General features: G+C 43.4%; 2 protein-coding genes and 1 long non-coding RNA gene across 8 annotated transcripts in view; all 3 read left to right on the forward strand.

Moving 5' to 3' along the window:
• The window catches only part of mical1 (microtubule associated monooxygenase, calponin and LIM domain containing 1), a 23,647-nt gene extending 16,541 nt beyond the window's left edge, over positions 1-7,106 (forward strand). For 3 of the 5 annotated variants that reach the window (XM_020618987.1, XM_020618988.1, XM_020618989.1), the window contains exons 19-25: positions 936-1,740; positions 1,864-1,973; positions 2,073-2,186; positions 2,941-3,034; positions 4,521-4,614; positions 5,333-5,406; positions 5,783-7,104. In XM_020618987.1, coding sequence (XP_020474643.1) covers positions 936-1,740; positions 1,864-1,973; positions 2,073-2,186; positions 2,941-3,034; positions 4,521-4,614; positions 5,333-5,406; positions 5,783-5,976 — 1,485 coding nt within the window. In that variant the 3' untranslated portion in view covers positions 5,977-7,104. Of the gene's footprint in view, positions 1-935; positions 1,741-1,863; positions 1,974-2,072; positions 2,187-2,940; positions 3,035-4,520; positions 4,615-5,332; positions 5,407-5,782 lie in introns of all 5 variants that reach the window. The other 2 variants (XM_020618990.1, XM_020618991.1) reach the window with 2 other exon arrangements.
• Positions 7,107-9,706: 2,600 nt separating this feature from the next.
• Positions 9,707-20,949, forward strand: camk1gb (calcium/calmodulin-dependent protein kinase IGb). 2 transcript variants are annotated; one of them, XM_020618939.1, is made up of 13 exons: positions 9,707-9,999; positions 11,384-11,495; positions 15,660-15,785; positions 15,905-15,979; positions 16,296-16,434; positions 17,231-17,354; positions 17,477-17,552; positions 17,867-17,979; positions 18,070-18,148; positions 18,628-18,715; positions 19,040-19,389; positions 19,482-19,580; positions 20,126-20,949. In XM_020618939.1, exons 1-12 carry the CDS (start codon positions 9,897-9,899, stop codon positions 19,537-19,539), a joined length of 1,443 nt encoding a protein of 480 aa, XP_020474595.1. In that variant the 5' UTR covers positions 9,707-9,896; the 3' UTR covers positions 19,540-19,580; positions 20,126-20,949. The 2 variants fall into 2 exon arrangements, with proteins under 2 accessions (XP_020474595.1, XP_020474596.1); XM_020618940.1 differs by lacking the exon at positions 9,707-9,999 and adding an exon at positions 10,313-10,744.
• A 1,347-nt stretch (positions 20,950-22,296) lies between these two features.
• LOC109971006 (uncharacterized) lies at positions 22,297-23,769 on the forward strand. Its single transcript, XR_002276478.1, has 3 exons — positions 22,297-22,644; positions 23,583-23,671; positions 23,760-23,769. It is a non-coding gene; the product is annotated as an uncharacterized LOC109971006 (long non-coding RNA).
• Positions 23,770-24,083: the final 314 nt, after the last annotated feature.

Here is a 24,083-nt window from a genome sequence, read left to right on the forward strand (position 1 = left end):
CTTTGGGTGCTGCCGAGTCTGTCCAGCTTCCTCCCCCGCCATCGGATCCAGCTCACCACCAGGTGGTGATCAGTTGACAGCTGGCCAGTCAAAACTTAGCAGCACATAAATCACACAGAGGATCTGTGTGATTTAAAGAGCCCATGGCTGCTCATTTTACTCATTTCCAGCCATTTAATGTTTAATCTTGGGTACCTGGATTAGCTTTGCACCCCTCATAACTCCAAATAGTCTGTTATTGTTTCAGAATGATATGTGACGTGTGAATGTGTGTGAATGGTGTATGATGTCCTGTAAAGCGCTTTGGCCAGTGCAAAAATGCGCTATATAAATACAGTCCATTTACCATAAAACCAGAGAGACAGCACAACAAACTGCAACAGCATTAATTAATGTGAAAGTTCCTCCATAGGAAGGTAAACAGCGGTAAGAGATGTGTAACACTAAACAAAGCAGGTAACTGAGAAACCCCATGTTTTCACTGCCATAATGCAGACATAGTAACTTCTCCAGCCTTATAACAATTCTCTCTAGCGTTACAGAAACAAGGCATTAACAGACACGCAACGTGTGATTTTTATAAACTCACCGTTAAGTCCCACCGAGTAGTGGAAACATCACTCCTTTTCAAGTAGCTCCAAGGTCGGTAAATCCAACTGGTGGTCCCTGCGTCTTCCCCAACACGACCACAAACAATCCCAGAGTAGAGAAATTAATTCTAACAGGTAGCGTAGCTCCTACAATAACATCATGGGTCGTTAATCCGCTGGTTAACCAGCAACACATCACATGCAGCAGACACACCAGCCTCAAGCAGTCAGAACAACCAGGTACTGTGCTTTGGGGGAATCCAGCCTTGATGAGCTGATCAGTCACCACTAATCTGTGCTATTTTTTGCATTTGCAGTATTTGTCTGTGCTCTTTCTCTACTTAGGAAAATGGAGGAATTCACCAAGGGGCAAATGAAGAGACCTCCAGTGATGGTTATACACCATCTCCATCAGATGAAGAGTATGAACACACTTTGGACAATGCTCCCTCTTCACCCACAATGTCACAGAAACCTGATGGACAGGACCAGCATGTTCTTGAATCCAAAGAAGAGTCCCAAGGCCCACATACATCAGAAACTCCCACAGGCCCTCCACCTAAAACTGAGGTAGCAGCACCCACTGAAGGCGAGACAGAGGAACCTTCTCCCGCAGTGCCCTGCCCAGTCCCAAAGCCCCGTCACTTTCAACAGACTAAGCCCAGCCCTCAGCCCTCTCCTCCAATAGCAAAACCTCGCACAATCCAGCTTTTAAACCCTTCAACTGAGCAAAAACCTACAAAAGAGATCTGCAAGGCAGCACCAGACTCTCGTCCTAAGCAGTCACTGCGGAAGCTTCAGCTGACCGACGAGGAGAAAAGCCAACTGGTGAATCTTCAGAGCTTCAGTGCAGACTCGGACTCAGAGACCCCCGGTGGATCCTCATCCTGCTCCTCATCCTCGGCAACAGCAGGGGGTCCAGGCCCTTCTAAAACAGAGGGCTTAGATGGGCAAGAAGAGGAGGGCTACTGGAGTGGGAGCACCGCTAGTCACATCCGGGAGAGAAGGATCCGGCGCTGCTTCAAGAAAAAAGAGATGCCAAGCGGGCAGACCAGAATACGATCCAAGTTTTCCCCCTGGAATCTGTCTTCCCCAAGGATCAGCAGAGACACCAGGCTCAGTGTCCTCAACAACCAACCAGAGAGTTTGGGTACGTTCCACACTCTCCTTTGGTTTGTAATGGAGAAAAAGGGTTGCAGTGGAAACAATGTTCCCGGGTGTTTTTGAGTCAGTCTGGGTGTTTTATGACACTTGTGTTGCATTTTTACCACAGAAACAACATTCAGACATGTTAACAGTGCCTCAGAAGAGGGTGTCGATGGAGATGACGACGACGAGGAGGAGGATATGTTTGAACAAGACATTGACTTATATGATGAGAAAGTAAGGAGAACAATGGAGCCGATGTTTTCATTCTGCATGATAGTGAGCTGCTACATTTTGACCAGCGGTACACTCGCAGTAATGACTTATTACCTGCAGTTTCAGAATGTGCCACCAGACCCTGTTGAGGCTGAGAAGCTGGAGCTGATGAAGATGAGGACACTGGAGCGGCGAGCCAAGATGAGTGAATTACAGCGACTGCGCAAAGCACAGGTCAGTGTCTCTGTCATGAAGCTCAACCATGATTGGCTGGTCAGTGGATTTTCCAGCTTTATTCCATGAACCTGTGAAGTTCTACTGTATTTGAACATACAGTTTATTGCTTTTACTGTAAATCTGTCAACACACTGAGGTTATGTCTTGCAGTAATATTTGCTGTTCTTATCCTTACGATGTGAGTCCTGGTTGATTTGGTGACACCTGTGGTTACCATGGCAACAGCAAGTGTGGTTTTATGTTGCAGGCCTCAGCGCTCTGGGGGCGGTGTGCGCTCCTCAAGCAGCTATGGTACTTTGTCAGAAATACAAGATAAGAGCAACTGATGTGTCAGTTGACAGTGCATGTAATAAAAACCCTAAGTCACGTTGTTTACATAAAGAAGCTGGTTGATCATTAGCCCTTTTCTTTCATCATGCTCTGAGCAACTGTGGTCTGATTTCATGTTGCACATTGCAGGAATGGTTTTCCACACAGAGGCAACAGGTCACAGGAGAGTGAACAATAAACAGCAAGGATGATGTCTGTAATGTAAAGTGGCAAATGGTAATGATGGATCACAGTATCTGTCATCTGTCATACTAATAAACCTGTAATACTGTGTGGGAATGGCAAACACTAACAACGGAAACTACAATATAGACAGGTGGTGTGTGTGTGAATACTTTGAGCTGCTGTCGTAGAACAAATGTGGGTCTGACTTGATTTGATCAGTCATTCTGTTTACTATACCTTCTTGTGTGGGTCACAGTCCATCCAGAGGAGACTGGAGGAGATCGAGGTGACCTTCAAGGAACTGGAGGACAAAGGTGTAGTGCTGGAGCGAACTCTGCGAGGAGAGGCAGGTAAGAAGCCAACAGACAGCAGAGCCATGGTTTTTTAAATTTCCGATATAATAAAATCTCATGTTTTGTTTTGTGCGTTTTGTTTTTCTTTGTTTAAAGATTTTTTTTTCCTATTAAATACAGTTGAAACTGATTTTCACACAGAGTTGTTCCCATGCAGTCAAAGGTTCCAGAACATGAGGGCAGTTGTTGACTTTAGTCACTGCTTTGCAGTTTATTTTGGAAATAAACACCAGGTGTTTCCATAAGATCAGTGCTAAAAATACTGTTCTAAAAATATACAGTATGCACAGTTTGTACAGTGACATCTAAAAGTGTTCAGACCCCTAGATTCTGCACACTTTATGGAGTTATGGATTTAAGTTTAAATTGAGGCTATTATCATTTTCTACACTCAACAACCCAAACCCACGACAAAGTGGAAACATTAGTTTAGATATTTTAGCAAATGTATTAAAAATTGGAAGCTGAAATCTTTCATGTACAAACATATTCAGACGCTGTCATTCCAAACTGTGGTCAGGTGTTTGCTTTAATTATTCTTGACATGTCTTGATTAGAGCCTCCTGTGGCTGAACTGACTGAACATAGTTTAGAAATCTGCTAATTGTGCCAGAGTCAAGTCAGATTATTTTTTTTACTTGTGCTCTATAAAGTGTGGAGAGAGAGAAGAGAAAATAAAAGCTACACATTTTTTGTAGGACACTAACAATTATACATTAGGGACTGAACATCTGCAGGTGTGGGTTTGAGAGAATGTGGCTTCCGTTAATAATCAATTTGTCATAAAGCATCCAAGCACTGGTTTAACAGATAAAGTATCACAAATTCAAACATACTGAATGTTTTAAAGTGATCTAGGACGTGATCCCTATTTGGCAGGACAGGACATGTCGTTGGAAACGTTCTGGAACATTATTTCTTGAAAAGAGTGGGAGCCCTGATAAAGTCCAAGGAACTCTCTGTAGACCTCCACTGTGGTGAGGCATGGATCAGGGTTATGGTTGAAAACCATTTCTAAATGTGAGGGGTTCAAGGAGGACAGAGATGGAAGATGTTTGGAACCACCAAGACTATTCCTAGAGTCAGCTGTCCTCAACTGAGTAACAGGGCAACAAGAGCCAACAAGAGAACAGTCGTTTATATTAAAGGGGTTGAAATGGTAATCTTTGAATTCTGTAAGTCCGTCGTACTCACAGGGAATATCCGCCGTACTCACAGGGAATATCCGCCGTACTCACAGGGAATATCCGCCGTACTCACAGGGAATAGCCTCCAGCAATCTTTGAAAAATGCATGTTAGTCCGAGGGATTATAGTTTCTCTTCAGACACGCACACATGGATATGGTGTCATATGTAGCACATACATCTTGTTCCACAACACTGTATCCAGAATTTCCACACAAACGTCTCTTCCTGTTACATTTTACACGCCAACATATCATTACACACAGATACTCGACCACTGTGTTTTTCCACTTCCAGGCAGCAGTGGTTCTCCTGATGCGATCGAGCAGTGGATCCAACTCGTCCATGAGAAGAATGCGTTGGTTTCTGAGGAGTCTGACCTCATGGTGGCGTAAGTGTGCACCTTTCCTGGCTCGCTTGTAAATTAAAACTGTGATACGCACAGTAAGGCCTTGTCTACACGTGCATATGTACTTTTTAAAACAGCTTTTTGTGCATTTTGGCCTTTTATCCACACACAAACTGCATTTTAGGTTACTGAAAACAGAGCTTTAAAAAAAAAAACTCCCTCCGGGATGAAGCTGTTCAGAAACTCTGTTTTCACTGTTGATGTTTAGAAAGGGAAAGCAGAGGTTCTGGCTTGTCACATCAGCGTGTGCGCCCTGTTATCAATTTCCATAATAAAATAGATCCATGTTATGAGGCGATATTATGCAATGGTGGACGTAGCCCAATTAGTGATGGTAGTAACATTGCTAGCTTAACATACTTACACATCGCCCACTATGTTTAGGAGCAGAGTCGTTGGAATGTGCTATAGAGGTCACTGCTACACTCGGCGACAAACCCACAACATAGAAACACTGATCCATTGCACAAACACCAGCTGAACCAGTAAAACCTTTTTTCAGGCTTCCGATTGGCCAACATGACTACAGTTAGGGTTACGTCGCCGGCTGTTAGCTTAGCGTTCTCTTGACAGTGTGTTATATGTGTGGACGGGAACTGACTGACTACACACACAGTGGTGGAACAACACAGCCTCTGTGCAGAGTAGTTGTGTCATGGCAGCCTGAAGGTCCATCACGGGTGTTTGGTTTTTTTCTCAGGTCTCGTCAGCTGGAACTCGAAGACCAGCAGACAATGTTGGAGTTGGAGCTCAGGAAATACATGGAGCTAAATGGTGTGTACATGGACACAGAAACTTCTGTAGTTCAGTTTCTTGAACAGGACTGTTGGTTTTACTTCTGTTTAAAGAGAGCAACCAAACATATGTCCTTTAATATAAATCAGTATTCATTTATGGAATTCACAAGGACTAGGTATGTATTTGTCTCATCATCTGTTATTTGTTTTGAATGTAGGGGTACAATTGTAACTGTGCTCCTTACATTATGGATTGTTTATAGCCTTAATATTGCATGGCCTGTGTCTTCTAGTCCATTTATAGTGTGTTTTTTAAAATTAGTCATCTCTTCAAGCACAGGCTCGTATTCACAGATCCATGTAACATGTTGATTAGAGCCACTTTACAGTGTGCATGTGTGTTTGTCTGGCAGACAAGACGCCAGAGCAACAGGCAGAAGAAGAGCGGATCCTTGAACAGATGATCGAGGTGGTGCAGATGAGGGACTCCCTGGTGTCATTCCTGGAAGAGAAGAGGCTGAAGGAGATGAGCGAGGAGCAAGAGGCCTTCTGCATCATGGAGGCCAAACGGCACTCGAAGGCAGGAGCTCAGGTTCACTGGTTGTAAGGCTGTCCTGCACACACATACTCAGCATGAACCTGTATGTACTGCACAGTAGATGCTATCGCAGCTACTGTGTGTGAGACTTGCGGCATTAAACTTTTGCAAAGCCAAAGATGATTCAACATCGTTGCAGAGGGTAACCCACCACAAGTGGCCCCTCAGTATAAGAGTCCGGCTGTATGGGCCAGAGGCTGAATGAATACAAGTTGCAGTTCGCTCCCCAAGAGGAAGACGTAAGCCTGAAAGATCTGAAGCTACAAGTCGATGCCATGCCTGCTGTGATCTCAGCAACAGAGCACATATGGAAAAGTGTTGTTAAAGTCAGTTGCACTGTTGAACCACTACCACACAGCAGAGAATCGTCACCCAGCCAGCGACTTGTCAGAACAAGCAACTCAAGTGTAGCCAACCTACAACGACAGTGGCGGGACACCTACAGCGGATGTGGAGCCTGAAGACGGAGAGCGAATTTGGAAAGAGGACAGTGGTGTTTTGGAGAACAGTTGAGTGTTCATGTTGATTTACTTCTAATCACGAATAAGTGCTTTTGTGCACAAGCATAACATACAGTACATATATGTTTGGTATTTCAAGAAACATGTTGATAGTAGCTAACAGAATTATTACAGTAGAATTCCCATTCATTTGTTTCATTCGTTTTTCTGATCCACTTGTTATTTCTGAATGTCAGTAGCACTTCCTGCATCTCACCCCGTTCTTTCCTGGGATCATGTTGTATAATTAAACTCAGGGGTTGGTTGTTCAGTCCTCTTAGCAGCAGAGTTAAGGTTTTCACTGACGACCTTCAACAGTCAGCTGCTGTATTATATGAACACAGGACTTGGGGTCAGTGATAAAGAAGCTAAACGGGGCTGGTTTGTCTGTTTATACATGCCATCAGTTATCATTTTCAGGTGTTCCATGTGGCAGCAGAACAGCCAAAATCAAGAGAAAGACCAGTTTGCTGTTAGTGAAGCAGGGCCTTATAGAGTCATTGTTCTGCTGCTCTTTTGTGCCGTCTGGAGAGCACTTCACCGTATATCAAATAAAGACCATGCACTTTGATGCCTTACTTTTTATGTTTTTATAACACTCTGAAGTCCTCAGAAGTGAAACCCGGTGTCCCCAGGTGTTTTGGATGTTACTGGAGTGGACATGTGTTCCCATAACCTTGGCCCTCTGTATGTGATTGTTGATTTCCCATCATTGTGGTTCATCCAGCTTTAATCAAGCCGGGTGGGGACGGGTTGGACGGTTTGGCCTCCGTTTCCATCTGTATCTAGTAGCAGGGGTTGACTCAGGCTCAGCCGGCCCTGCTTCTGAGTGTGGCCGAGCTCCGCCTTCAACAGACCTGTTCCAGTGGTTTAAATGTTGCGCCGAGGTAACATCCTTCCATTCAGCATTCGCCTTTTATCTGTGATTTCATTGCAGAAAATGGAGTCTGTTATGTGGCCTCCTGATGGAGGGTTAAAATAAAGCCTAGCACCAAGCACTCCATGCTACACACTAGTAACACCACACCAACACCACACCAACACCATGAGTTATGTGTCCAGTGCTGTGGCACACCGTCCCCATGTGAACAAAATGCAGCAGATAAACAGTGATTTTTACAGTGCTGTGGAAACACAACCACACTGACTTGGGAGCAGATCAGTATGGCTCCACTGCGACCCTGCTATTCTCACTTCCAACCTCTAGGGCGCACACCTCTCTCACTGGATTGCTAGTCAACTGTTCTGGACATAAATAGAAGCCCTTCAAATGCCAAACAAGAAAAAGCTAAATATGTGGACACCAGCAAAGCATCCAAATAGAACAGTGGTTATTAACATCCGAAAAAGCCTTTGTTTTAGAAATTCATGTTTGCTAACTGTAGTTATTTATCAGACCTTACCTACAAAGGAAACCACGGATGTTCTCAAATGAAGCGTAAAGGTGAGTAGTCACATATAATTACAGCAGACTGGCCACATGCGTATAATGTGTATTGTATATAAAAAAATCTGAGCAGTGATTTCCTTATATAATATCTGTTGTGTTGACATATCACACATGGGTCTTTTTTTTTTTAGTGGATTTAAAGCTGAATCCTTTATTGAAGGTCTGAAGATGTGGTGAGTATAATTGTCTTTATGTGAGAGCTGCTTCACTTCAGCCCTGAACCCATTTCAGTAACTGACCTGTTGTATAAGGCATCCAAAGTTTACCTGATCCCTTTAGCGTGATCCCATTGACCAGTAATTTAGTAGCAGTAGAGGTTAAGAGGCTGAGGTGATGGCGGTTGTTTCCCTCCAGGGGCGACAGCTTTGTTTTACATCACTTTAAAGACACAGCTGAAGCTGGAGTCTTGGATAATCCCAGGGCAGTGGTTAGAAAGTTCCAACTGATCCTGTTGTTTCTTTCGTGAGCTTGATGATGATGATGTAAGTTTCCATGAGTCGGACCTGGTGTCGGTGCTTTATCAGTCCCTAGAGACAACGTGTACTGCAGTAGGCCTATAATGTACTGAGGTGGGAAAAGTACCCAGACCCTTTGCTTTGAAAGGTTCAACTTTACCAAAGTAGAGTGCAAAATATCAACCTGCTTAACTGAATATGGAGTCATATGTAATGCATAAAAATGTGAAGCCAATAATGGCTACTACACTGTCATTTCAAAAAATTTAACTTGATTTATCAAAACAAGTTGGCCGCACTGAAAACAGGTTGGAATATTCTTCAACTCCAGCAAAAGACAAATTTAACAACCCTGTTACTGGCAACTATTCATATTCTCTGTTTCCATTTACATCACATGCCTAAAACTCAGGTGGGCTGCAGCCAGAGCCTTGACAGAGACACACTGGGTCGCCTCTCTGCAGCCTAAAATGGCAGACATGTAGCTGGGCCGTCTCTTTTAACTGGAGAGATGTGGATTTTGTGTGCAGTAAGATCAGCTGTGTTAACAACGTGACCTTGCATGGCTCCTTATGTGACAGACAGGTGGAATAAGCATCTGACGCAGATTAATACATAAGAGTCTTAAAGGTTGCCTCTGAAGACGCAGTGTACTGAAGCATGTACAGCCTAATGCTGCCACATAGCAGGTGCTAAAACCATCCCAGTGATGTGAAATCAACTGTCCAAACACATTTATCAAGACTGTGGCCAGTGGTGGAAAGTACTAAGTACATTCACTCAAATACTTGGATCAAGTACATAAGTACAATTTTGATGTATCTGTACTTGAGTGTTTTCATTTTCTGTTACTTCATACTTTGGCTTCACCACATCTTTAAGGCAAATATTGTACTTTTTACTCCTCCACATGTATTTTATAACATCAGTTACTAGTCACTTTTCATCCCCCCCCCACCCCCATCAGTAATCATAATACAATATGATATATATCTTTTTGCATAGTGAGTACTTTTAGCACTTCAAGTATGTTTTGATGCTAATACTTTTGTACTTTTACTTAAGTAACATTTCGAATGCAGGACTTGTAACAGTATTTGTACACAGTTGTATTGCTACTTTTACTTGAGTAAAGGGAGTACTGCTTCCACTTCCTAATGATGCCTCCTTCATAAGGAGATTTAATTTATGATGCAATAAATGGTTGAGCCATGTTCGAATCCTTGTTAGATCATTAATAAACTTTAATTAAGCTATGCATTTCAAAATAGTAGTTCACTTAGTGCTGAAAAGCTGGTGTGCACGTGCCTGCGCGTGCGCGTTTACAGTTTTTGAATGAATCGTGCTGTTTTGGAAACCCTGCTCTGCGCTACCCACGACGCACCGTTTACTACAGGCTGAAGCTGCAGCTGTGTGGACAGGTGACTAACAGGCTGCTGCAGCCGCACGCGGAGCTGAAATCTCTGCCTCTAAAGTCTCAATGAGCACCTGACGGACTGTCAGCCCCTCCCCTCGACTCCCTCCATGGATGCAATCTCCGACTTGACAACAGGTATTTGTCAGGTCCCAGACAAAGTGATCTGTCCAGACCGGGACGAGCGGACCTGCTGCAGCGCAGAGTGTCTAGGTAAGCTGCAGCCCGTGTGCTGCTCAATGAACCTCTCGCAGGCCTGTTGCTTAGATGTGGATGAGTGAAACCAGTGTTTTTCATGTGTAGCGCTGCAGCGTTACTGTGTTGCCAGATTTGTATTCTGCGCGTAAATTGGTGTTTAATGTTCCAAGTTAACATTCGGGGTCGTAAACCCTTTTATGAGTCCGAAGCTGCTTTTATCTGATGAGCATTGCCGTGAGAGCTGTGTGGCTCAGCCTTGATCCCTATATCAGATCAGTCGCCTTTTGCCGCAGAGCAGTCTTTCCGCGGATGGCGCAGCCAACTTGGCTCCTCTGGTGACAATGAGGACAGAGAGAAGGGGATGCGCGGTGGTCGCATGCATCGACGATTACTATCAGGGCAGCCCGTTTGCTGTCGGTCACGTCGTTTGTTATTGTTATCACCCTCGCATTGACATGTGTTTCTGTGTCACGGTACAAACGTGTGGCAGAGTGGGGCGCGTAGAGGATGATGCTGCGATCTTTTATGCCGCTGCTGGTCCTGACAGTGCAAGTTAGTTTTGCCGTGCTGTTTGTGGTTTTGAACACATCCCCCAGTTTGTCCGATTCTGTTTATAAAGTGCTGATCTGACCTGCTTCATAAAAACACAGTGAGGCGGTAAAAGAGCGTTTCTACGTGGACGCGGGAGTGAAAGGCGCGGCAGCCTTTGCTGCATGCGGGAGATGTCAGACCCTCAACCAGACCCTGAAGATTTTTATTTGTGAGTAGTTAGGGGTTTATACTTTCAACAGGCCCCTTTTGTGAAAGTTCTGCGTTTAAAGTAAGGTGTTAAGGCTCTTCAACAGTATTTTTACCTGTGACAAAGTCAAGGCTCCAAGAGTTACAAATCCCTTATATAAGAGTAAGGAAGGAAACTAAATTAGGTAACCTGCTCATTTCAAGTGTTCCTAATCCTGCTCAGGACCTTTCCTGTGATGGGATTTTAGATTATCATCATTTGAGTAAAGACAACTATTCTGCTTAAGGAAAGAACAGAGTAGCATCAGCAGAGCTGTGCAGGAAGCAGCTTCAATAAATTTAAACTTTGATGACAGTTTTGATGATTTTCTAATTATTGGTCTGCACCATACAGTAGGATACCTGCTGATTGTTGTGGGCCATGTGGTGCCGCTGTGAGCCTTCCTGTGTGCTACATACAACACAGATTACTGAGCAGCACAGCAGACACACCATAACTACTTTCTTATGACTCTGCAATAAGCTTAAGCATTTTGTGTTTATAATGACGGAGGCGTCTGGACACTGAGCTGTGGTTATTACTGCTAGGAAAACTGGGGAACCTCGTTGTTAAGTGGACTCTCTTCTTATGTCTCTTTTTTTCCCTCCTTAATTATGAAAGAAATCGTTGCTGAGACGCCTGCAGAAATGGGTCGTCAAGAGGCCAGCTACGTGTGGAAGAAGAACACTGAGAACATCCAGGAGATTTTTGACTTCATGGAGGAGTTGGGATCGTAAGTGTATTTAACTCAATGTAACAAGTCCTGGTTGAGTCCTAAGAAATCCGTAGGCTTATTCCCCTGTTTTTCTCAATAGCTTTGGGAATATTTTTCATCTGTGGGCGTTTAGTGGAAGTGTTTGGCTTGTAATGCCGTGGACCTGGTGTGACTGTAGAATGTCACGTACGCTGTTCACACACTGAGCTTTACAGGCTCCTGCGCTGACCTCATTTATGTGAGGTCAGCCTTAATAATCAGCTGTTCTTATAGCAGAGCTGAGTATTAAGCAGGTGGCTGGAAAGCAAGAAGTGCATAAAGGTGTGAGCAGGTGAGTGTTGTTAGTGTTACCAGCGAGTTTCTAGAAGCCAGGCCGACTCTGTGCTGAGGGCTGGAGAAGCTACGAGAAGTTTCAGCTCAACACATCAGCTGTAATTGGACCGTGAAGGAGGCCAGGCCCTCCTGAGCATAGCACATGATCTAGTGTGTGTGCTCCAGGTAGTCAGCAGCAATTATCTTAATTTCACCAAACAATTTGAAATAACAGTGAGTGAAGCCTTGTAGGACGATATGTTTATATCTGTTTATATCATGTAAAACACTGACAGTCAGTATCAGAATGCTGCTGTACAGGTTGTGACAACATTAAGGAGCCAAAGGAGAGAAACAAAGGCAGGTTACTGTTACTGTGTGTTTGTCTTCCTGTTTTCCATCACAATAAAAACCCCCAGCCTTTCCCAGTGGACCTCTTCACACATAAACAACATCCTAATGGCCTCCTAGCAATCAGGACACAGTCTCTTCAGGGGTAAGACAAACTCCAGTTCATGTCAGTCAGTAGCCTGAGTTTTAAGTTTGTAAATGTGCGCTTCAATTAGCACGTCGGTGATTTCTGGTTGCCCTTTGTCTTTTTGTATAAAGGGTGCTGTCTGGCATTCACTGAGGCAGAAGGCCACCCACCAAGCGCTGGGGTCTGTCGGAGGTTTCTTCCGTTAAAGGGAGTTTTTCCTCCCCGTTGTCACCAAGTGCCTCTCAGTGGGGGCTGTTGGGTTTTTCCTATAGAATAATAATAATAATAATAATAATAGTAAGGTCTGGAACGTAAACGTAGAAACCTCAAGAAGAACAACGGAGGAGTGTGTATAGAATAAATCAGCATAACAGATTTAACGTATGGACGATCAGAATGGCAAAGTTTGTGCATTCTAAACATATATAAAATGCTGTGTAAAGATACATGATCCTGGAGGATGAGCCAACTTCCAGGTGCCTCCAATAGACCTGAACCACACAGGAGGACAGAATACACAACCACACAAGAGGCAAAATCCAAATACATCATTCACACATCTAAACACAGAGAGAGAGAAAGGACAAAGGGAATGGGGAAAAGAACAGGACCTAAACAAAATTAGGGAACAAGGAATAAATAAGAAGATGGGACACCTGAAAGACGAGGATCCAGATCCAGATGTCTGAACAAGGGACCAACAGCCAGAGGAGAGTGAGGTCCCAGGACGGTCGATGATCCAGCACAGAGAAGCTGTGTGACAGAGAGAGAGAGGCACACAGCTTCATGGTCAAGGGAACAAACAAACAGAGTTAGAGAGAAGCAGTGATTTTCAAAAGGTTTGCAGTGATCCCCTCTGCCTGGCAACGGGGACTATAGTAGCAAATATAAGGCATGAAGAATCAGGACAAAGCCACTAGTTGAAAGGTAACAGTGTTCAGATGAGTTTTAGGTCTGGCCTGATGTCGGCAGGCTTCGTTATAACAGACAGGAGTCTGCATTCTGTGAGTGGACAGCCTGGAAGACAGTATCAGATAAGACGGGTGTGGAGGAGCATGAGCTAATGGAGGGTTAATAAACTTTGTGTAATGTGGCTGAATTTTCTGGAATTTGTTAACATTCTAGCCGCAGCATTCTGAACCATCTGAAGACTTTTAGTACGTGGCAGGCCTCAGAACAAAACGGTACAATAATCGAGTCTGGATGACACAAAGGTGTGAATTAGTCTCCATCTACTGTGGATAGAAAAGACTGAATTGTAGTTATTTTACACAGGTGGAAAGGACCGGCTCTGTCATGCCTTTAACATGCTGGTCAAAAGAGCGTAGGATCAAACGTAGCACCGGGACTCTTGGCCACTGCTTTGAAAGCTCGGCTCTTGGACAAAGAGCCTCAAGGAGATCCCTGAAAGGAAATGAGCCTGGTTAACCAGCGGGAAATCAGTTGAGCAGTGGGCTGTGAAGTGCTGTGATGACGCTGTGGGAGCAGTTTGTTCCTGTCTGCCTCCCTGAGCTGCAATTAGACTGTGTGTGTGTGTGTGTGTGTGTGTGTGTGTGTGTGTGTGTGTGTTAATCCAGAAACTAAGCATGTACAGTAGCAAACATGCAAAATGGGATTAAGCAGCTACAGATCAAACTGTGTTCCCCAGTGGCTGTTTGTGGTGGTCTTCATCCCTTCCTGCTCCAAGGTCAATGTCTTCAGAAAGAAGGTGTGCTATCCACCTGAGCCGTGCTGAAGGCAGGAGCTTGATGTTCCCAAGGCCCCTGTTGCACATGCTCAGTTCCTGACCTTTGTCTCTAGAGCCTGTCACTGTTTCCACTGCGTCAGGGATAAAGGGCCTAATCCATCTGGTAGAACAACTATTCCCAGGCAGCGCTGAAGATAGATTGGACCCAGAGCGGCACAGGGAATAATAAGCCTCTGACTGTAGAGTGTTAGGCCACAGAGATCTTTGGTGGATCTTAATTGAACCCCTTGATATTGCTAATTTTTTGCTGTGTCTATTTTAATTCTGATACGTTCTGAGAAGTTTCCATTTCTGTGTGATGCAATTCAGTGAGAAATAACATTAATAATTACACACTACTATAAAAAACGTCGTAGAAGTCGTAATGAAGCTGGGATTGAATTGTAAGTGAGGACTCCATGGGCTTTGAATAAAAGAACGTTTATGTCCTGCTTTCATGTTGAGATTTAGATAAGATGACTGAAACCCCTCTCATGGCTGTAAACTAAATATGAAGCTATACACCAGCTGGATAGCGTAGCGTAGCATAAAGCTTGGAGACAGGGAAGCAGCTAGGCTAGCACATCCTGCCTGCCAGTGCAAAATGCAGTAACTACACTGCTGGTCAACGGTTTGTGGTTTTCCACTTTTTATTTTGACATGTAGTCCAAGTTTGATCAATAACCTTAAATGTTACAAAGCTAAAAAGTAAAACAAAAAAACGTACCTTTTTCAGGGATTAAGTAAAAGGTTAACGGACCTCTTTTCTGCAGCAGTGGAAGTAAATGAAGTCTAGACATATGGTCCTACAGGTTATTTGTTTTGTAATTGTTTTTGTTTATTTGAGAAAGTGTTTTAACGTAGAAAGTCAGACATTTTCAGGGTTTCATCCTGTAGTAGGATAATGACCCCAAACCACCTTCAAACCATGTGGAAGACAGTCGGCTTCAAATGATGGACGGCGGCACAGTGTCCAGACTTTACAGAGTCAGAGCCAAGCAACCTACAACACATTTGTGGGAGCATCTGCAGCAGTGCTGTCTGTCCCATCTCTGTTGTTGAATGAAAGTGTGTTTGGCCGTTATTATTTTTCTTATTATGCTAATAAGAAAAGTAGAGGAGACCCCAGACTTTTGAACAGCATTTGGTCAAAGATAAAAATCAGACTCTTTCATACCCCCTTTTACCTTATTAACATTTTGATGCTGAAAAACAACATGTAAAATTTGCATGAACCAAACAGTGACCATATTCCACAGCTAGTCTTAGCCAAGCAAATTTACCAGCTTTTTATCTCTACTGCTTTCAGAGACTTTCAGAACTTTAATTTTGATGCTCCAACATCTTAGCAGCCAACTTGTTATGCCACATAAGTACAGTAGGCAGTAGCTGAAAACTAAGGGAGACCACCACATAAAAACTAGTTGGTAAATAAATGATCTCTACCGATAAACAGGCAAAAATGAGAAACGGAAGCAGCAAAAGTCCCTCAAGAAGCCCAGATTCTGTTAGTCATGTTTGATTAACAGTTCTAATATGAGGCGATGAGTATTTCCTCTTACTGTGTGAGACCTGTTTCCTTTCCCTGTGGTGTTTCAAAGCAATCAGTGATTGACAGCATCGTCTGCAGCTCATTATCAATGTGTGTTTGTGTGTTAATTGACAGAGGGGCCTTCTCAGAGGTTTACATGGTGAAGGAGAAGAAGACGGGGAAAACGTTTGCCATGAAGTGTGTGAAGAAGAAACAGAAGAGGGACCTCAGTCTGGAAAATGAGATTGCTGTGTTGAGAAGGTGATTCTCATGTGAAGCATCATATTCTGTCAGTAGCCAGCGTGGAAGGAGTCCTATTGGTCTGCTGCTTCTGGTATTCTGACAACATAATGAAGGTATCTTGTTATTTCCCTGAACAGAATCAAACACGAGAATGTTGTGGGGATGGAGGACTTCTATGAAAGTCGGACCCACTACTACCTCGTCATGCAGCTGTGAGTTTTCCAGTTATTATTAAGATGGTCAGGTTAGCTAATCAAATGGGATTTAAAGGCACAGTTTCTAAGATATAGAAGGATTTATTGGCAGAAATGGTTTATAGTATGCATCATTATGTTTTCATTAATGTGTAATCATTAGAAAATAAGAATCGTATTTTCTTTTGCTTAGAATGAGCCTTTGATATTTACTTCGGAGCGGGTCCCCATGTTGTTGTTGTTGTAATCTACAACGTCACCACTAGATGACACTAAATCTCACATACTGCACCTTTAAGATTAAATTTCAATGGTAGCAATTTCTTCTTACCAGTGTTTCTGGTGGTGAGCTCTTTGACCGCATACTGGACCGGGGGGTGTACTCAGAGAAGGATGCCAGCAGGGTCATCCAGCAGGTGCTGCAGGCTGTCCACTACCTGCACCAGAACGGCATAGTGCATCGTGACCTCAAGGTATGAACATCATAATCAAAAACACATTTATGAAGGCTGAAACATAGCCACAATATCAGATATTATATTAAATGTTTAAATATTTATGTTTTCTCTGTTACATCACAGATATGGTATGCTTCAGCTTTGCCAGTGTAATTCACACATGTAATGCTTAAAGAAATTGTTCACTATTTTGGGAAGCATGCTTCCTGAGTACCAGATGAGATCAACACCACTCTCATTTTTGTTTGTTGGATAATTTAGCTTGGCGTATAAAGGTTTGTCCAAAGGTCACAAAATCCACCACTGAGCACCTCCAAAACACACCGATAAACACATTATATTTCAGTTGTTTTATCTGTGCAAAAGCTAATGTATAAAGATAGTAAGTTGTGGTTACGTGCTGGATCTTTTTCTCATCCAGGATTTGTTATCATTTGGCAGAGCCAGACCTGTTTCCCCGTTTCCAGGCTTTATGCTAAGCTAACTGTCTGCTGGCTTTAGCTTCTGCTGCTGTGTGGTGTTTACCCTTGTCTAACTCTCGGCATGGAAGCATATAAATGTACTTCCCAAAATTTTGAACTGTTGCTTTAAGTTTAAATCTCATTATTAAACCTGTATCTGTAAGTAGATACAACTTGTACTGCAAAGGTTTTACTTTTAATGGTGCGTCTTCATTTAAAGCATTGATACTTCTATTTAAAAGTAAATGTGAGTTAATTCCATCACAGGTGAAGTAACACTGTGAGGAGTTCTTCACTGAGGACATGAGTGTGTGACCAGCTCTCCTCTCTGTTTGCCTCCTCTCTGTTAGCCAGAGAACATCCTGTGCTACAGCCAGGACGACAGCTCCAAGATCATGATCAGCGACTTTGGCCTCTCAAAGATGGTTGACAACGGTATCATGTCGACTGCCTGTGGCACTCCAGGATATGTAGGTAGGGTGTCTGTCTAATGAACGATGTACTGACACTTATGGAGTTGGGGGCTCAGATATGCAATGTTTATGCTTACATTTCTCTGCACTCACTGACCCAGCTTTCCCTTTTTAAAATCTCAGCTCCTGAGGTTTTGGCACAGAAGCCCTACAGCAAGGCAGTAGACTGCTGGTCTACTGGAGTCATCACATACATACTGTGAGTATGAACTACATCAGTAGATAGACATACACACTGGACAGAAGAACTGTAACTCAGATCAGCCTGCCAGGAATCTGCTCCATTTTTCTTCATAAAGTTGTAGGATTTTCAAATTAAAAGCCACTGGTGGGTATGTTTGTGGTTGGTATGACAGAGCTATGTAAATACAAAATAATAATGCAGTGATTGAGCCATAGCACCACCTAGTGGGCACCTGCTATTCATACCACATATTCATACCCTACTATTGTTAGTGCAGGCAAATCTTGGAACATTTCTAAATGTGATAAATGCTTGTGCTGCCGTTGCAGACTCTGTGGATATCCTCCCTTTTATGAAGAAAGTGAGACACGACTCTTCTCCAAGATCATGAAGGCCCAGTATGAGTTTGATTCGCCCTTCTGGGACGACATTTCAGAATCTGGTAATCACACTGAGCATCAGCACAGATGTAAGGTGCCGCTAACGTAATCCCGCTACACAGAGCGCTAATGTGTCATTTTTTGACCTGCAGCTAAAGATTTCATACGTAACATGATGCAGAAGAATCCCAACATGCGCTACACCACAGAGCAAGCGCTCAGACATCCCTGGTGAGTCGCCATCCTCGTGTTGAGGGAGGTTTTTTATTCAAGTGTTGGTTATGATATGTTGACTTTAACCATTAAAATGTTGAATTATTTTATCTTTTTTTATTCCTAACCTCATTTGATGATATGAGGAAATTATTTCCTGTAATACAGTTGCATTAGTTGAGAAGAATCAGACCATGATTCATTAATTTTCACTGTAGAAATGTTCCTCTGGGCTGTACTGAAGTAAATGTAACAATTCAGAATGAATTTTCATGTCTTGAGATTCTAGGAATTTGCAAAGTTAGTATAGATTTTTACTATTCAGCACATAATCCTTAGATTATTTACATTGTACTGAGACTGCAGACTCCTGGTGCGATTCATGATAAACATACAGTGGGTGTGTAGTACATGAGGTTAGAGTGTGTCCATGCACATGGACAGAGGACAAACTTTACCTTGAGATAAATGCAAGCATTCTGTGCTGTCTCATCCAGGATTATCGGACAGACGGCCCGGAGCCAGGACATCTACTACTCTGTCAGCGTTCAGATCCAAAAGAACTTTGCTAAATCCAAGTGGAAGGTCAGTCCTTGCTGATATCTCGGCTAGACACAGTTAGCTCATTAAGGACCCACAGTTTACAGTAGATTAATCGGGTGCCAACTTAAATCCTTCCTAAATCAGGACAGTTAAATAAGATATTGTTCTGTGATTAAGGCCACTGATGGCTGATGTACTTTTACTGTCAAAGTAAATTAGAAAACATTAGTCTGAAACATACATGTAGTGTGTGCTCAGATGTGATGTAAAGTATAGTGTCAGAGCTGCCTCTCAGACATGGATAAGCAGGTATGGTGAAGCAGTGTGTGGTCTACACGGCTCTCAAATCTCTTGATCATGTTACAGCAAGCATTCAACGCCGCTGTAGCTGTCAACCACATGAAGAGGCTGCAGAAAGCCCACTCCCAGCTCCCCCTGAGACAGCCCACCATCCCAGATATCAAGGTGGTCGACTTGTCCTCTCCAACAGCAAACTGCAAACATCTCGATCCAGACAAGCTTGGCCCCAAGGCAGCTGAAGTCAAAGGCAACGAAAACGAGAAAAATCACATGTCCCTGCCCACCAGCCCCGTTGAGCCGAAGAGCCATTACCACTCACTGAAGGCCAGCCACAGCCGGTGTGGCCCACACCACACGCCCACTATAGCTGAGCAGAGCAAGCACGTCTTCCACTCTGAGCCCGCCAATCTGAATGGGTGCGTATCAGTGTCACCTGATGCTCTGAATTCTGACTTTGTGGCACCGCAGCCGGACTGACTGGTGACTCAACCTTTCTGTTTCTCTCCAGGTATGGTAAAATCCGTAACGGCAAGACTGTGCAGACTGGAGTTTGCTCAGTCATGTGAAGGCTGCATGAGGTTTTACATGAAAAGAAGCATTTCACGTGGTAGGTTCAAGTAAAGCTTCTGCATATCACGTGCAGACGTACAAGCTTTATGTGCTATTACTTAGCATTTATAAGCTTTAATTTAAGAAGGTAGTGTAGAAGTAAGTTTTAAGCAGATGTAAGCGTCTATCAGTGTACAGCAGCTCGGACTCCTGTGGGCTTCCATAAGTGGAGGCTGGTGTCTAAACAGATCATGAAAGACAATATAGTAAAACTCACTTATAATCATTTCAAATATGTCTTCATCCGAGAAGCTATAATTGCATATTAACATTTAATGTTCTCATACCAACAAACAGCTGCATTATAGTGTGTTACAGTATATACAGTTAAATGTTTCTACTGTTTACAGCTTATAAAGATTAAACGGGGGAGCTGAAGTAAAGTGTTTTAGTTCTAGTGTGTCCAACAGTATCAGTGCAGGCTTTTGGTCACAACCATGTGTGTGCTGAATGTGACCATGGGGATATATGAAGAAAACATTTAGATCTCATTTTTGGTTGTGACCTATTGCAGACAAATGTGTGTGTTTGTGCCCTCTGCAGGTCAGTATTGCTGTGCTGACTCAGCATGCAGCTGTTTTGTGTCAGTTGCTCCCTGGGTGCAGAGAAGAAGAAGTGGCTAAACGTCTGAGGGACCTGAGTGGTCTGTGAGGTCCACACAGCCTGGGGGACATTTTGTTTTGGGAAGAGTGTCTCTGAAGCATCCCGACAGCCACACACGCACACAAAGCTCACATGTTCAGATGGACCAGACTCATTTCAATCCACATGCACAGGGTAGACTTCAGCTAGCAGGACAGTATTGAAGAGAAGACGATGCTGCTCAGCTCCACCTGAGTGTCCATCTCACTCATGGAGCAACAGGTTAAGAGTCCTGGCTTGTAGAGCTGTGGCTACGTGTCATGAAAGGGAATATTTACAGAGCAGTAAGACGCATTGTTGTACTTCATCACGTATAGAGCATTGTCGTATAGCCAGTGTAAGGACAATAGAACATAAGCATAAACAGCTTGTCTCTTATTTTCATGACCTTTCTCGTGTTCATTGTTCTGTTTCATGTTTTCTAAAGTATTTGCTTCATTTAAAGGTAATGATCTAAAGAGCCATGTACTTAATAAAAGTCTATATGCGACACATCATGAACATTAAATGCCACACGTATATCTATAACTTGACACTTAAAAGCTCTTGTTAGAATATAAAATGCTGTTTATATTCACTTACTGTAAGTGGCTCATTCTGGGCAGTCTGCTTTTTGTCTCTTCAGCTGTATGTGGCTTTGTACCGATGCATTCAACAGTTATTGTTATGATCTGTATTAAGCTGTTGCTGCGTGCTTGTGCATAAAGTCTGCTGGTGTCGTAGTACTTGTCTTGGCTCTCTTGCATTTCTCTTGAAAGAACAAAAACACAAGTCACAAATTAAATATATGCCAAATAGAACTGAATTGAATTTATATCATTTGATTTAAACATATTAAAAAAAGAAAAGATTCTACATCCATTGTTCTGCTTTTAAAAGTCACCAATAAGCCCAAATCACCATGTGTGATGAATTTTAACTTCTCTCTGTGTGAGCTTTACACACTGCTGAAAGAGTTTTCATGTGAACACATGACATAAAAACTCCTCACCCACTCGACACAACGTGGCTGACTTGGTGCAGCCCGGTGCAGAGACCGTCTGGCCATTCAGAAGAGGACAGGAATATGGGGCAAAGGTTTCCAAACAGCCTCAACCTTTTCCCACAGTAGCAAACATAAATGCCCTGAATCCGCACTCACAGTGTTCACAGAGATGATTCCAGCAGTTTGTACAAAGTCTGCGCTCCAAAACAGGGGGAAAGGTTATTCTTGAATTTAGCATTTCATCATCACTGCTCAGCAAAAGTTCAAGTGTCCTGCAGTAATCTATCAAAAGAGTCTTGACACAGTAAGATATGCTTATTTTGCAATTATGGGTATTTTATAATACAATCTGTTACCACAGTTAAGAAAAGCACAATGCTGATAACTCTTCTGTTACCATTGACCTTCTTCACTAAGGTACTGCTATCAGCTGGTCACGGGTGATGAAGACTATAACCATCAGCTGAAGTCGATGGAAATATTATTAGTTGAGTAGGTATTTGGTTTTAAACCAAAGTGTGGGACAACATGAAATGTTGACCTGATGATAGATAATCATCATGACTTGTGTGCATATGTGAATGATGTGTGTCTGAGGACGGATTCTTTGTTCTGTTTGAGTCTAAGAGCAAGGGCTTGGAGAGAAACTGGTCAGAACACATAGACTATCCTCGTCTTCTCCATGCCCAGCATGTCATTAAATAGAGATGGTTCATCAGGTTGAGTTTTTTTTTATTCTTCTGACTTTGAAACTTTCAAACATGAAATAAGAATTTCTACACCATCTGTCATGCTTAGCAAATTATTTGAAATCTGTGAACAGCAATAAAGTGACAGCTCCAGGTGTTAAATCCTTAAACAGTAACTACTTTATGTTCTGCACATCTTCTAACAGGAAAAGTAAAGAGAATCATCTAGTCCCCTGTCCCCAGACTGTCAGTATCTGTAGACCATTTATCTTTGGACAAGTCACTGTGTCAGACATTAGGCCTGCAGGACATTTCACTTTGGCTGAACGGACTTTTATCTGACCTCGGGTTCTTGGCTGCTGTACAAAATGTTATTAGAGCATACGTAGCTTGGCGTTTCGGATTTTTTTCTGTAATGTGCTGACACCGTGCGCTACCTTATTTCTTCAGAGGGAACGTGTGCGCACGGCAGGGAGCTCATTCTGATTCGTGCACCGCGTGTCACTCGCAGTAACCACTGGCGCCAGTGAAGGTTATGGCGCAATGTGAAACACAATTCCGCCAGTAACACTGATGAAACTCTGTGCACACGGCCATATATTTGGTCACATCTACCTGGTCACGTCTGTCCACGAGTAACGCCACGCACTTTCAGAGGCCTGCAGTTGTGCATGTTAACATTTTGGAGGTGTGTCTGTGGGTAAATGATTCTGTGGGCCAACATGCACAAGCGCGTGGATATGGAGGTGAGATTTTTAATTGTTCACTGCGTCACGTTGTGCGTGCCACACTTAACGCTTTTCCTGGTCGTACATACAGACCTATATGCACACATGGCCCCAGCTCTGGGACTCTCATGTCCATGTATGTAACACATGGCAGCCACAAAGCTGGGGCTCTAGGCTGCTTTGATAGATGAGAATGTTAGTAAAAATACAAATCCATCCTTCAATTAATTCATTTCAGACCAAAGTTCTGGAACAACCACCAGACCACCCTGCCATGACACCAGCATGGCTGAGAATCAAGCTGTACATTATCTGCTTTGGAGCCCAGCGTGTTTGCATCTGTTCTGCAGATGTTGAGTCACCACGCAGACGTCTCCTGACGTTGTCATTTTGCTGAGTGCTGATGGCAGCTCTGTCTGTGGCAAAGATCAGACGCATTTCACAACGCGCTTGCCTGACTTGCCCTCTTCTCCTGTAGGGAACAAGGTCAAAGGGCAGAGAGCTCAGACGTGCACCCCTGTGGTCCCTCACTGCGTCGGCTCCACGGTCAGATGGTGTATGTGAGTCAGAGCAGCTCGGGACGGCGCGAACTGGGGGAGGCTGTCTATACTAGAAGCTTATCTTAAGTGAACCTTATTGGTATTCAATAAAGTGTTTTCCATGCGTCACCATACAGTTGTCAAACAGTGTCTGGCAACAAATAAATGAGATTCTCCACTGCTGGCACGCTGTGATTGGACTCAGCGCGCGTGGAAATAAGCACATAGCAAAAACAAACCAGTCATTGCGACTTCATGTGATGTCACATGCACAGTGTCCCCTTCAGGGAATATTAACATCTTGTGCTGGAAACCCATGCCCTAATCTCCAGAAAGTAGCTGGATTGCAAGCAACCTCATGAATATGCATGTCCTCCCCATGTGGGAGTTGTCCTGCCTCTACTTGTCTTTAAATAGCTGATTCTTTCTCTGGTCCCTCTGCCTGTGAACACCTGACTGGGCTGAACACTGACAAAAGCCAGAATTTGGAGTGTTGCTACTTCAAAGTGAGTATAGGAAGACTGACTGGTCTTGTTTTTGAACAATATTCTCTATTGAAACATTTGGGTACAAAGTCTTCTTTTCCTTCAACAGACTAACCAGACAACTCAACATGGACACCATTGGTGAGATCATCCCCTTTGCGAAGGAGATGTTGAACCAGAGGCCCAACCGGAACATGCTGAAGATCTACATGCTGGGCTCCACTCTGGCAATGCTCGGAGCGATTGCTGGCCTGGTGGAAATCATTTTCCTGCCACTGATGGAGCAGGATACTCTTGAGGATGAACCGATAGAGCTGATCATGAAGAAGAAGCAGGTGTTGAAATCACACACCACATTAGTTTGCCCTGAAGCAGAGGACATGCTGGAGACAGTAGGGATAGAAGCCAAGGCCAAATATCTGGTGAATGCTCG

The sequence above is a fragment of the Monopterus albus genome, unplaced genomic scaffold (genome assembly GCF_001952655.1).
Source record: "Monopterus albus unplaced genomic scaffold, M_albus_1.0 scaffold212.1, whole genome shotgun sequence".
Classification (NCBI taxonomy): Eukaryota; Metazoa; Chordata; class Actinopteri; order Synbranchiformes; family Synbranchidae; genus Monopterus; species Monopterus albus.

What these genes read in the sequence shown, in the direction of transcription:
- camk1gb (XM_020618939.1), top strand. Translation starts at nt 9,897, where the DNA reads ATGGATGCAATCTCCGACTTGACAACAGGTATTTGTCAGGTCCCAGAC. An exon ending in CAAGCGCTCAGACATCCCTG is followed by an intron (nt 18,149 to 18,627) that starts GTGAGTCGCCAT and finishes TGTCTCATCCAG; the next exon opens with GATTATCGGACAGACGGCCC. An exon ending in TTGCTAAATCCAAGTGGAAG is followed by an intron (nt 18,716 to 19,039) that starts GTCAGTCCTTGC and finishes ATCATGTTACAG; the next exon opens with CAAGCATTCAACGCCGCTGT.